The following is a 13,416-nucleotide window of genomic DNA, read 5'->3' as shown; positions in this document are numbered from 1 at the left end:
TTTATTCAGCAAAGAGCAATGGTAAGAAAGCGGGAGAAGAAAGCAAGCCGAGAGGTTAAATAACAGAAGAATGCTAAGTGTTGCCTTGCCAATCTCTCTGCCATTCATCATATACGTAAGGCTGGCAGATCAGACTCTGCCCTTCCTCTGTAAATCAATAGATTTTTTCTCTCTTCCTCCGTGTTCTCCTCTGTTTTCCCCTTCCCTGTCTCTCTTGCTCAATTGCTCTCACACCCTTAAACACAAACAGTCTCTCTGCGGGTAAATGTAATCAACATGGTGGAAAAGAAAAACAGAACAGAGGAGTGAGCGGCAAAAAGAGAAACGTCAGCTTCGCGCGATGACACGCTCTCTGTTCAGGTATACATTCCAACGCTACTCGCTGTCGGGAGTAATTTGTTTGTCTAGACTGAACAAGTTGGTCAATGCCCATCCTTTCTCTTCATGGTTCTACAAGTCTGTGCATATTTGCTCTGGAACTTAATGTTGAGGCACGTTACCTCAATATTTACATTTAAGTTTTGCACAGGATAAGATTTCGTTCAAATAAAACAGACTTTGATCATTTGCCGATCTTTTTTGACATGTATTTGATTGAAAACATTACAAAGACAATATATTTAATGTTTTACATCATCGACATCATTGATTTTTGCAAATATATGCTTTTGAATGTCTCAAACAAGTTGGGGCAGGAGTAACTTTAGACTGGGAAAGCTGATGAATGCTCCAAAACCACCTGTTTGGAACCTTCCACAGGTAATCGGGTTCATTGGTAACAGGTGAGAGTATCATGATCGGGTATTAAAGGGGAAATCTGGAAAGGCTCAGTCGTTCTCAAGCGAGGATGGAGTGAGGTTCACCACTTTGCGAACACGTGATTTTAGAAAGGATATTTTTTTGTTTTGATTGCATTCGACTTTGTGTCACAGAATTGGGGTGGCATATCATACAATCCCTGCCAAACTTTATCCAAAAGATGAAATTTTTACCGACGAGTATCCCCTATAAAATATGCCTCCGTTTGCAGGACATTTATCTGAAATAATGCACAGTAAGAAACCCTGATTTTAGCATCCAGACTGATGAATATCAAGATGTAGGCTGTGCTCCAAGTAGCTTGCAGTTATTTCTACCTCCTCCTTTCTCCATAAGTCACACAAATATCTTAATGGAACTCCAGCATCTGCAAGACATTTACCAAGCCGAGTCAGTCTTAACAAATTGCATGCCAGCACAAGGACCCTTGCCTTGCTACAGAGTGGAGCTAAGCACGCACACTGCTCTTCCAGGGGCCCCCAGCACCATCCAACCCTAGCTATGCCCCGTTTTTCTTCCCCTCCCCGCCTCCCTTCCTCCCTGTATCCCAGTGTGGATCAGGGAGTGAAGGTTATTTCACAAGGCCTCTGTGGAGCGCCAATCTATCTCCTACATTTGGTGAATTTCTCCAGATTGGGATAAGCTGGGGAGCAGAACAAAGCGCTATGCGTCGGCCCTCCCCCCTCGCTCCAGCACCCTCTCTACCCTATACCCCACCCTCCAGCCTCCTCTCCCCCACCCAGCTGGGGAGAGATTTACACAGCAGTTTAGTAGCTGAAACACTGCGCTACACCTCTTTCCCCCTCTCTCTCTCTCTTTATCTCTCACATCTGTCTATCTCCTTCTCTCCAAACGATGATACCGCTCAGAGAGAAGGGAGTTGATTTAAACCTCAGGTTAACTCACAAGGACTTTACTACATTTATTTTTCTTTAACTCTCCCTTTGTGAATTATGCAACTCAAATACAAGGCCACTTTAGGTTTGATCTTTTTTTGAGTCCATTATTTAGGATCTGGGGTCACAGAAGAAATTAGGACATGGATTCTGTTTTTTTAAGGAGTCCTTTAAATGCCTGTATGGTAGAAAATGTATGATAAATTATTCTGATTTACTGCGACATCTATATATGAGCCAAGGTCATATCAGTGACAGTGTTCATGATTGCCACGGCTGTATCAGCCTACGCTGTGACAGACTGACCCTAACCTGTCACAGCTCCTCCCTGGGCCCCTATGCAGGTGATACTAAAAATGCATGTGGCTGTGTGATAGCGACTGTGAGGCTAATACACCTGCATCATAATAACACACGGGCTGGACACTGCTTTGGGAAACTCTGCAGCTTCTCAATTTTGAATCCTGCTGAGAGGCCACTGACCAAAGCTGGTCATTTTAATGCAATTTTGTTTACAAAATTACATTTCCAGCTAGCCACTGTTCTCACTTCAGCTTGTGTGCTATGAATATCAACTTGGAGAGACTTTAATCTTGAATAGGAGTGGTAATCCATCACTGAGAGTAGTTTGTCACCTTTATTTTTATGTCAAAATTATGTATTGTTGCATGGTAATGTGGTTAAAAGAAGGGGCCAGTTTAAAGATTCTCCTCAGTGGTGCATTCAAGGGCACTCCGACATCCAAGATTTCAGGGAGCAGCACATTAACATTAACATTACAGCCAAGCATCCAAGCACATGTTGTCTCTTGCATTACAGCGGTAGCAGACTGAGAACCAAATACCTCCATCTTGGAAAATTCCCGAAACAGTTGAGTTCATAATTATATTTCACAGTGAAATGGTATTTGCCCTGTATTGTTAAGACTAGTCGTCTATTTTCCACCAGACCCAGACATTAGACAAAGTCTGCGCAGGCCTCTAGAGGTACGCAGCCATTATTTGGCCTAATGGAGGAAACTGTGTGTCACAGAGCGAAGACAAAGCCCAGTGTCACAGCAATCAGACAAATAGCTGCTGGGCGCTGCAGGGCCAGACCAGGGTCGACACTTCTGGACCAATTAGGTCTTACGAGTGCAACAACATGTGGAGCTCTCCGATTCTCTCTCCTTCCCACTCTCTGTGCGCTCAGCGTTGCTGTCACCTTAGCCTCTCTTTCACCCTCTCTTTCACACTTGCATCGTCTTCCTAATTCTTCCAGTTAATCCTGCTCTCGGCCTATCTCTTTTTCTTTGCCTCTCTCATTATTCAAAGCGCATCCTGCTGATCTCTCCCCTTTCCCTCCTCACAGCATCCCAAAACAAGGACAAAGTTGTAATCCATTTACTGCACCCCTGTCAACAGATTCCACCCAAATAATCCTAAAAGACTTACAACCAGACCTAGGTACTATCAAGGGAAGGGAAGCAAAGCAGAGGCAGAATGCACAAGGGAAGGCAAGTGAGAGCCATAGAGAAAGAGGGAAGAGAGAGGAGAACATACAAGGGGAGTGGAGGAGTGAGGCAACAGACGGAGGGAACTTGTGTCACAGTGATTTGAGTCTTTGTCACGCAGGTGGCGCCCAGGGGTTCCCTCAGCCTGGGCAGAGAGACAAACTGGGGCCCATGTAAACCTTAAAGAGGATTAACCCTGCCGGAGCGCTTTAATGAGACCTGAAAGTGCCGGGCACCGGAGAGCCCCACTGATTGAGCCGCGCTCCAGTCGGCTCCCAACGGTCCGCCGGCCCAGTGGCCCAGCAGCGCTGCCGCAGCCCCGTGGCCTACAGCTGCCCGCTCACACTGAGCCACATCAAAGCAAGCCTGTCTGGGAGAACCCCAAGACGGCAGGAAGGGGAGGAGGGTGTGAGTGAAGGAGAGGTAGGAGGAGGAGGGTGCCTGGATGGAGGAATCCCTTATCTTCTCCTGAGAGGATGCTGCTCTGTGGTGCGAGATTGTCTGGAGCTGCCACCTGTCCCAGGCATCTTTAAAGGCAACACTAAAGCCTGTGATGGGTCTGACCTCCTTGAGCTCCCATTCTTTTATGTCTCTCTTCATTTTCTGCTTTGTTACACCTCCTCTTTCTTCTCCTCTCTCTCTCTCTCTTTCCTATCCCTCTGTCTCACTTACACCTTCCGACTCAGCCCTGACTCCCTTCCTCTTTTCTACAGCGATATCTTACATTTCACCAGGCTGCTCGAAACATTTTAATTATACTGTGTTCATCAGCCTCCTCTTCATGTAGAACAATATATACTTGCGACCCTCCAGAGACGAGAGAAAGATACGGGTTGTTTGCTGAAGGGATAAGGGCGCTTATCTTTGCCACTATGTGAGAGGAATGCAAATACAGAAAGGAGTGATGAGATTTGGATACAGGGGAAACAAACATGTGGAAAGCCATGAAATAACTCTGATTCTCCCACAGCACACAGAGGTGATTATCCTCCTGGAGACTACAGGGTAAGTTAAGGAGGAGAGAAAACGCTCAAGCAGCTAGCTGAGGAGAAGCTCCCATGAGCATTTAGTCTTGTTGTTCTCATAGTACACTGCTTAATATTATTGTTAGCAGTGTTGTTTGCTGCAGTTGAGTCTCATTTTGGATGTAGCAGATGCAGCAAATCTTCATTTTAAGCCTTCAACAACATCAGCAAAGTGCTATTGTTTCTACTTGCCTCTGTAGCTTGACTGATTAACCAATCTCAAGTGAGAGGAAGTAAAACGCACTGACAGATGTTGTGACAATGATACCAAGAAACGCTGAGTAGCCTTCTTTGAACATCTTAAGTTCGCTGGAAATTCTCCTTAATTCTTCTTAGCCCCTTCATATTTAATCTTGTCATTGTTAATAAGAGCTGCCGTTATTCTGAGATCCTCAGTTCACACACACCAGCTTTGCGGTAAGAGCACCACATGACCTTAAGATGGTATGATCGTGCATTCTCGCAGCACTTCAAACTCTGCTTAACCCCCTCATATCATCAAGCGCTACAAAGGGGCGCATGCATGTGAGAATATGGCCTATCTTACAGCATGAGATGCCTCTAATAAGCTGTATAAAAGGGGATCATCTGATTATCCCTGGTGCGCTGGACCAAGGGGCCACAGCAGAGCACAGGCCCATGTTGTTCTTTCTTGATGAAAGGAGGTGGATGGAAGGGATCCCTCTTCATTGCCTGCAGTGTGCCCCAGGCTTCTCTGTGCCGGCACACCGCTGGGGGACTACACCGTGCCACCACGCTCAAAAAGCCAATATTGAAACAATCACAAAGACAAACACTTACCCTTGAAACAGGCACGTGTCTTCTCACCCCAGGCTCTCCTCTGTACTCCCCAGTTCTTTGGGGGAGGGACGTTTGAACCTGTATCCCAGCCAGCACTTGTCACGGTTAAACCAACAAGAGGCCAGGAAGTTTGTTCTTTGAGTGCGAGTTCAGAAGAGTGTTTGTATTCTTTTTCCACCAACCGTACACATACACACACAATATAATTGCTCTTTCTTGCTCTCTCTGCTGCTCTTACAGTTTTGAGACATGTGGAAAGGGCCTGTGCAGTCCATATGAACTGAAAGAGCCTGGTAATTAACTATAGAGAGTCCGGGGCCATTGAAGTGCGGATCACGTTCAGTTTGGTGACAGCTAGCTCATTCAGTTCAGTGGTCAGCTGCATTTTGATATTGAGGCAGACAGACTGACGCCAGGGCAGCGGCCGGCGTGATACGGCCCAGTAGACCTGAGATCAGCTCGGCGCAGCAGTTTAGAGTTTAGCCCCTTTGACTGGACACTCACTGCCACCCCCCTCCGCCACCACATCATAAAATCCCAGGATAGATTTTACACCATGGCTCAGCGTTCACACAAGCTTTCCCAGAACACTGGGCCTGGATGATTCAGGTAACGGTCACCTTTGTCCAGGCTGACCAAGCAGGGTTACTGGGATACATGTGAAGGAATCCTTCAGCCAAGAGATCCATACCTCCACTGCCTCTAGCTCAGCAGGCTTGGTTTCTGAGATCAGTCAAGGGCGGCAAGGCTTTGGTGTGGGGATTAAGCCCTGGCAGCCAGATCTGGGCTAGATTTTTTTAAGGAGCTAACCTAAAGACTCATAGGCAGCCATCACAGCCGGCAGACACACCTCATGTGTCTGGTCCACCCCTATCAATGACCTACTGTATCACAGATACAGTAGAGCCACAAAACCTATGTCACCTCAGCAACAAAATACTTAACCATTGTCTCTCAAGCTTGGCAAATTCACTTTCCTCTAGTTGCCTTCCTTTCACTAAACGTTCTCGGGTGTTTCAGTGCAGTTTTAACATTTGCAAGAAAGCCACTGAAAGCGACGTGCTTTAAGTCCCTCCACGGATGTGTTTAGTCTGGCAAAGAAGGGCAAGTGTTTAAGAAACACACTTTAAAGAAGAAGATCCCCTCGGAGGAAGCAGAGATGCTTCGCCAGCAAGTGGGCTCACTGTTGCAGGACCAATGACCGGCTAATCAGTACACAATGTAAACAGATGTCGGCGCTGCGCATCCCATTCACACTTCTACACAATTAAGATCTTAAAAAGAAGACTTCTCCCTCATTAATCCTCATCTCAATCCTTTCTTCTTATCCCACAACAAAGCCCCATGTATTAGTGTTGTGGTAAGAAGGATGTGGACTCTTATCCAGTGTTTGCCCAAGAAAAGCGGCTAAGACTCAGGCATCACCACGATTAGCTAATGCTAACAATAGGGGCAATGTTTCCTTAGTGCCTCCTCTTTTCTGCACTGAAGTGGGTGTAAAAACCAGAGTAAACACAGTCTTAGGCCGCGGACGTAAGAGGAGTGGGAGATCACAAGTCTGGGTGAATAGAGATTTACCCAGAGTACAGACCCCTGAAGATAAACCCCCCTCCTTGCTCTCTTCATGTTATTCAACTCCCACGCCTCCCAGAGCTTCACCACCACGTTAATGACCGAGCGACCAGGTGTGGGGAGGCTGCAGGTGCCGTCGCATTTAGGCACATTAAGCACTGACACACACCAGTGCTAAGAGTAATCGGATTTACCTGGCTGTCTGCTGCGTGGCGTGGCACGCTATGCAAGCACAGCACAAAAGCTTAGGGCCCCCTCTCCATCACAAACACACACACACATGCACACACCTGGGATGAATTTAGGAGGTGACAAAGCCCTCATAGAGAGGGACTACCACTGATGGAGTAAGGGGTGTGTGTGTGTGTGTGTGTGTGTGTGTGTGTGTGTGTGTGTGTGTGTGTGTGTGCGTGCGTGCGTGCGTGCGTGCGTGCGTGTGATCACATGTGTATGGAACCAGAAACCAGAACAGGAGCCCGTGGCTTTTCACACCTAGTGGCGCAGGAGTGGCGACAGACTCTACAGGCTTCTGGTTCAAAGCAGCCGAGGGAGGGAGGGGAAGCAGAGGTTTTAGGGGAACCCTTTCGTTCTGCTGACCCTCAGACCACTGGAGCTCATGGGGATTGAGCTCTGGTGCTGGGTTCAATCAGACAGAATGGGACCGCCGCCTTCAGGGACACCCCATGTCCTCAACACCTGGGGCCAGGAGGAGGTGTTTTACACAGCTATGCTCTCAGTTCAGATCATAAGTCTTCCTGAGCAGAGGGGATCAGAGAATTGACGGAGAAACATCAATGAAAAACACTAGAAGCCATTCAGGCTGTTTTTAAGGTTAAAATTTGAGGTTTTCCTCTTTACTGGTAACAAATCAGGTCTTAACTTTTTTGTGTAAGAGTTAATTACATTAGGCGTCTTAATTATTCTAACAATTCAATTTCAAGTGATCAATGAATCATTGTGTGTATAAAATGACAGAAAATGCCAATCACAATTTCCCAGAGCCCAAGTGGAGCCCCAGGGCTTTTTCTTGCCCAGCCAGTAGCTGAAAACCTTAAATGTTCAATTCACATTGATATCAAAAAGAGAAAAGCTGCAAATCCTCGTATTTGAGAAGCTGCAACTGGCAAATGTTTTAATCTCCATAAATAATAATTATCAAATTGTGGCAGATAAGTGTTAATAGTCATGTTGTTTTGGCACAAGCACTTTTATATTAAATCATGGAGGAGGCCGCGCAGAAGGAGAATAAAACCTATCATGCCTACAGCGTCCCAGCAAGCATCACTCTTCCCTGCTCTGCCTCGTATGATTGCAGTCTTCCAGCCTCTTGAGCCCCAATGCACAAAGAAAGCCTCTTGAAGCTCTACGGCCCTTTTGACTTCTCCTGCTGCTTTTGAACTCTCCATTTCAGACTGTGACTTTTCCACATGACCCCAAGCCTCCACATGACCCCCTCCTCCCCACTCCACACCCCGAGGCTTCAGTGGTCTGGAACCTCCTGAGCTCCTTCACACATACCCACACACACACATAAAATGAGAAGTGGCAGTGTTGCTGAGTTAGGTCAGGATGTAATGGGCAGTAATGTTCTGCCCTCGAGGGTCCTGTCCACAGCACCATTGCCTGGTTTTAAGTAACCTTGCCCTTAAAGAGGCACCTTGATGACTCTCAGGCACCAAAGTACGAGGGAGCAGTAGCTAATGAAGTGGCTGAATAAATGGAGTTACAGTATAAGGTTGGGGTCCACTGGACTTTTCATTACTGCCGCTGGATTAAAATCCCTCTGTCCCACTCTGTCTGCCCCAATTCAGAGCCAATTTAACCAAACTAAACAAGCTATCACATCAAATCCTTGTCTGCGGGCTAAGTCCTGGCTACAGTGGCCACTGAATTAACCTCCTAATCAGCCTCTTACTCCCCAATCATCTATCTCCTGTTCTCTCTTTCCACATACACACAGCCTCACTTTCATCTAACTACTACTGTCTATCTCACCTTTTTTTTCAAAATTATCTTCAGTATCTCACTCAAGCCACAGCTCTCCCTTCACCTCAATCTCTCAGGCTTCATCTCCATTAGTCTCTCTCTCTCTCTCTCTCTCTCTCTCTCTCTCTCTCTCTCTCTCTCTCTCTCTCTCTCACTGCCTTTCTCTCAGAGAGGCTCTGAGTCCCACAGAGAGAGAGAGCGGCAGAGTAGGGGGTGGTGAGGTTTGACTCGGCGCTGCTTTGGGGCTTTGAAGTGTGTGTTGATGAGAGAAAGCGGAGTACTGTGTTCAGACAGGCCCCTAATGAGGGAATTAAGAAGCTACGCTGGCCGTTCCCCATACTAACTTCCCAGGCACAAAACAAGACGAGTGTGCGTGCATGTGTTCAGAAATGTGTGTGTGTGTGTGTGTGTGTGTGTGTGTGTGTGTGTGTGTGTGTGTGTGTGTGTAGTGAGCACAAGAGAGAGGCTAATCTGTCAGACTTAATCAAGCATCTGGCAGTCCTGCCTCTCACCTACAGTAAAGAGCCGAACTTGGCCTCAGTCTTTGGAGTGCTGCAAATACGTCCTTGAGCTGTGCCGCTTCTTTGCGAAATCTACAAGTTTTACACTTTTAAAATAAACCATACCAACTACTCTGCAGCTGGTGGACTTACGATAGTGTGAGTCTAGGTAGCCGTTGCGGGGGTCCATAGCGAACAGAGTGCCTCGGTACGGCAGGGCATGGTCAGCCAGGTGGGGCAGGGAACCATGCAGCTCCTTCTTGAGCAGGGAGGGCCGTTCTTCTGTGGAGGTGGAGGGCTCCTCGCTTACGTTCCTGTCCGGGGCGCCGGGCGTCGGGGCCTGGGAGCTGATGGCATTGCGCCTCTCACGGTGGTAAGGCGTGCCGGAGCTCTCGTCCTCTGCAAAGGTGAAACAAAGAAGGGAAACACTGAGCAGATGTATCAGATGGTGTATAAATATAAAAATGAATATGGGAGTAAAAATATGAATATCTCATATCTCTATGAGCAGATATAAGAATGGGAGCAGAGGTGAGAATCTCTTCCTCATACTGGTTAAATTTCTTACACATACCCACTCCCACACACACAGCTTCAGACACACTGAACGCTCACACACACGGTGAGGAAGTCAGTTCGTGTAGGAGGCGCCGGCAAAGGGAGGAGCTGGAGATCAGCTTTGTACACCTGAAACCTGCTGGGTATTATGGGTGTAAATCTGCTAGGGTTTCCCTTCTACCGCGCCAGATGTGGGAGTTCAGAGGCAGATGGCGTATGAGCGAATGGACACCATGGATGAAAAAATCCCAACCTCTTCATTTCACACAGTTGAGGCAGTGTTTCCCAAAAGTCTGTTCTTAAATTCAGCTCTGTCTGTTCTTTTTAGAAAGAAATGGGTTCCCGTGGAGGAGGCAACGCAGGCTTTCCGTCTGCATTCCAAGCTGCCCATTACCAAGCGTCATGGGTTGTATCAACCCCACCCTTCGCTCTCCTGTTTGCTCCCTCTCCCCGCTCTCTCACTGTTTTAAACTAATCTTTCGTACTGAGGGCAAAATTAGGAGGAGTGGGGTCTCTGGAGTTAACTGCCTGGCATGCAGGATATATGCAGAGCTGAGTTTGAGGGCTGAGCTCCACTAGAAAGACATGACCCTTGACCCTTGGCCTAACCTCTGAACTGACATGTATAAGGCTCAGCTGGCTTCCTGACCTGGTATTAGCCTTCTCTGTAGTACAATACTATAGAGACTAACTCAGAAACTGGCATGGCATGTCAAACTGGTAGGCTAGATGCCCGAAAGTGTTTTGTACTTTGAGGTCCTTAGTAAGGTCATGTGTAGAATGAGACTCTTTTGGCCCGGAGCCACATTCTTTAAATCAAGCACTCCAACCCAGTCTGGTCTTCATTCAGGCCCTGACTCCTTTATCAGCTGCTGCCATGAATGGTCTTCATGCTCAGTCCTGGTTATATGCAATTATGATTTCACCACGGAGGGTGTTGGTCAACAGTGCACTCCAACGCTCATTCTTGCGTTAATGTGGCTCACTGAGACCCTGGCAAAATGCCTCTGTGCTGGCGCCAGAGGTTCTGTTGTATTAGCAGCCTAGCGGTTCAGGGCTCCCCCACTATGCACTGCAACCCAACAGCATCCAACTGCCAATTAAGAACAGAAGAGAGGGCCAGATTAAAGAGCACCACCTTAAGCACTGAAGAGGACCGCCATAGCGCTGTACCACTTCACAGAAGAAGAGAAAAGAAAGGGGGAGGTTAAGAGAGGGACACTGAAAGAGAGAATGAGATTGAGTGAGGCGAAGAGAGAGCAGGGTAGCAACCCACGGGTCCCGCTTTTATTCCCCTCACTCTCCCACATCCATTACCAGCGTTCGGGCCAGCGGTGCAACGGCGCAGCACTGGCAGCAGATTCAAGGATTCTTAACGCGGAACTGACAGCCAGAGAGGCAAGCCACTCTCATCCGCAGGAAATGACAGTGTCAGTTATGATATAAGTATTTAATCCTATACTGCACAGCCAGTGATCTTATTAAGGGAATAATGGCACTTATACGGTTAAAGCTGGATTAATAGGTCTGCTCTTGCAAAGCGCAATATTAACATAAAGGGATTTTGGAATTGGGTTCATCTCCTGACATGGATTGAAAGAAGTCGAGGCTGTAAACTATGCTGGGAGCAAGCACTGCTAAGGGTAGAGCATGTAGCTGTGTGTAGCACAGGCTTCCACTGTGTACTCTCAGCTCTTTCAAATCCAGAAAATCAAGCATTACATCTGGGAAAATAAAAAATGTCTAGGAATTTATGAGTTCTTTTACTTTCTTTCGTACACATATTTGATGTTTTATACATGGACCAATCACAGGGGTCTTAGATGGTGTAGCAGCGAGGAGGCCACTGGGCACCAAAACTAGCCTAAAATGAACGAAAAACTACTAGAGACTCAACTGCTTACTTTAGAAAATATACTATGCATTACTTCTTTTTTACTATTTTAATTTGTCTTCACTCTGTTCACTCTTTTCTTGCCAATCTCTCTTGCTCCTTTCTTTTTTCTCCTCCTCCAGTGACCCCCAGCACTATTCAGATATGTCTCTCTCTTCCAAGGGAGGTCAAGCGGCTAATAGTTCAATCACAGCCGTGTCACAGTCCCACCATCCCCCTCGGTCACCACGGAAAGCCCACAGGGGGTTCATCATTCTACCATATACCACCTTCAGGGGCTTCATTACTTCAGTTTATAGCACCTTAAATGGTTAAACAAACACTCAGCAGCACAAGGGTCAATTGACTTCTCGTACTGGTGGAAGAGAGTGAGGTTTCTCGATTGTGCTGCTTGTACCTGCAGGTGGAAACTTTTTGTGTCCGTATACCATGTCAGGAACCTGTCAAAAAATGGGCTAATGAAGACAGAGCAGACGCAGGTAAACACATGCAACTTTGAAAAGTTCTACTGTGCAACACTTCTCTAACTCTGACCGTCCGCCCAACAGACCCTTTCCCTTTTTCCCTCCCTCATTTTTCATTCCTCTTTTATTTCCCTCTCTTTTCCCATGGTTGCCACATCCAGTCCTCTACCAGTTTGCAGGTCTATTCAGCCCAATACAAAAGCAGCAGGCCGGTCCTCTGTGGACCAGAGGAAAGCATGCCTCTCTCAAAAAAAAAAAAAAAAAAAAAAAACAGAAAAAAGAACTATCCCACTCTCTCTCTCTATGGTGATTGAATTTCTTAACATCTTTTCAAAAAGCGCTTAAATGCCTGGAGGCGAGAGGAAGAAACAAGCTAATGGTGGATGGGGAGCACTGAACAAATTTCAGAGCCCTTTCCTGCTCGCGTTTGAGGTTGAAAGCGAGCTCCTGCCTTTCAAGTTTCAAAGTCCTCCTTCCTCCCGCAGTGTCACTGAAGGATTTGAAAAGAAGGTAATTGTGCTCACTGCCGTCCTGATCAGAGCACACGCCCCGGCTCTAGTATTTCAGGAGCTTTCTCTGCCACTATTATGGTACCTGGTGCTCCATTCCTGCATTCTTCCTCCCTTACTACTCTTTCTCCCCTCTCTCTCTCTCTCTCTCTAACCCTCTACAAATGCACTCTCCCTTGCTCTCCCTCACTTGCTTTCTATCCTTCTTTCACCCCCAGCAAGCCACTCATTAAATCCTAAAGCCCAGGTTTCTCCCTTTTTTCCCCTTGTCTGGGGTCTCTATTGTAAAACTGGCACGAATACCTTCAGAGAAAACCCTATGCATGGCCTTTAATATGGCGGCATAAAAGAGAGCGTGGATGCAATGACAAAATGAAATTTTAAAAGAGATAATGAGATATGGAGTGGGGCCAATGTCTCTGAGAGTTGGGCTCTGGGACAAGGGGGGGGCTTAAGTTAAGGGTACCCAGCCAATTCAAAGAAATGAAAAGTGAAACAAAACCCTTGGCTTGTTGTTTTTGAAGGTATTTTCTAGAGGCAGAGGTTAAGAACAAGGATTGCTGTTCCCGCGCATGCCAATCTGTCCTTGACTCTCAAGCATCTGATTTGCCCTCCAGCCTGAACTCGGTCGGTCTCTAAAGCTGGGGCACGTATGTTTCAGGGGTGCACAAAGGGCCATTGCACATCACACCACCACCCCCTCCAACACCACCACCACCCTTTCCTAAAAGCCTAAACATCAGAGGAGGTGTTGTTGTACCTCTGAGCCAAAGCCAGACATTTGCTGTGTTCCACCTTCGAACTTCTGAAAGCACTGTTGTCAGTGGCACAAACAGGTTTTGGCTGGGGAGCACATGGAGAGTGAACAAGGAGGAGAGGAGTGGAGGATATACAGTGAAA

General features: G+C 47.0%; 1 protein-coding gene across 1 annotated transcript in view; it reads right to left on the bottom strand.

Moving 5' to 3' along the window:
• The window catches only part of gli3 (GLI family zinc finger 3), a 92,534-nt gene that overhangs the window by 47,478 nt on the left and 31,640 nt on the right, over positions 1 to 13,416 (bottom strand). The window contains exon 3 of the mRNA XM_070986142.1: positions 9,245 to 9,490. Within this exon, the coding sequence (XP_070842243.1) occupies positions 9,245 to 9,490 (246 nt within the window). The remainder of the gene's footprint in view (positions 1 to 9,244; positions 9,491 to 13,416) is intronic.

Source organism: Chaetodon trifascialis, chromosome 18 (genome assembly GCF_039877785.1).
Source record: "Chaetodon trifascialis isolate fChaTrf1 chromosome 18, fChaTrf1.hap1, whole genome shotgun sequence".
NCBI lineage: Eukaryota > Metazoa > Chordata > Actinopteri > Chaetodontiformes > Chaetodontidae > Chaetodon > Chaetodon trifascialis.
The sequence above is the reverse complement of the archived record's forward strand: the minus strand, read 5'-3'. Positions and strand labels throughout refer to the sequence as shown.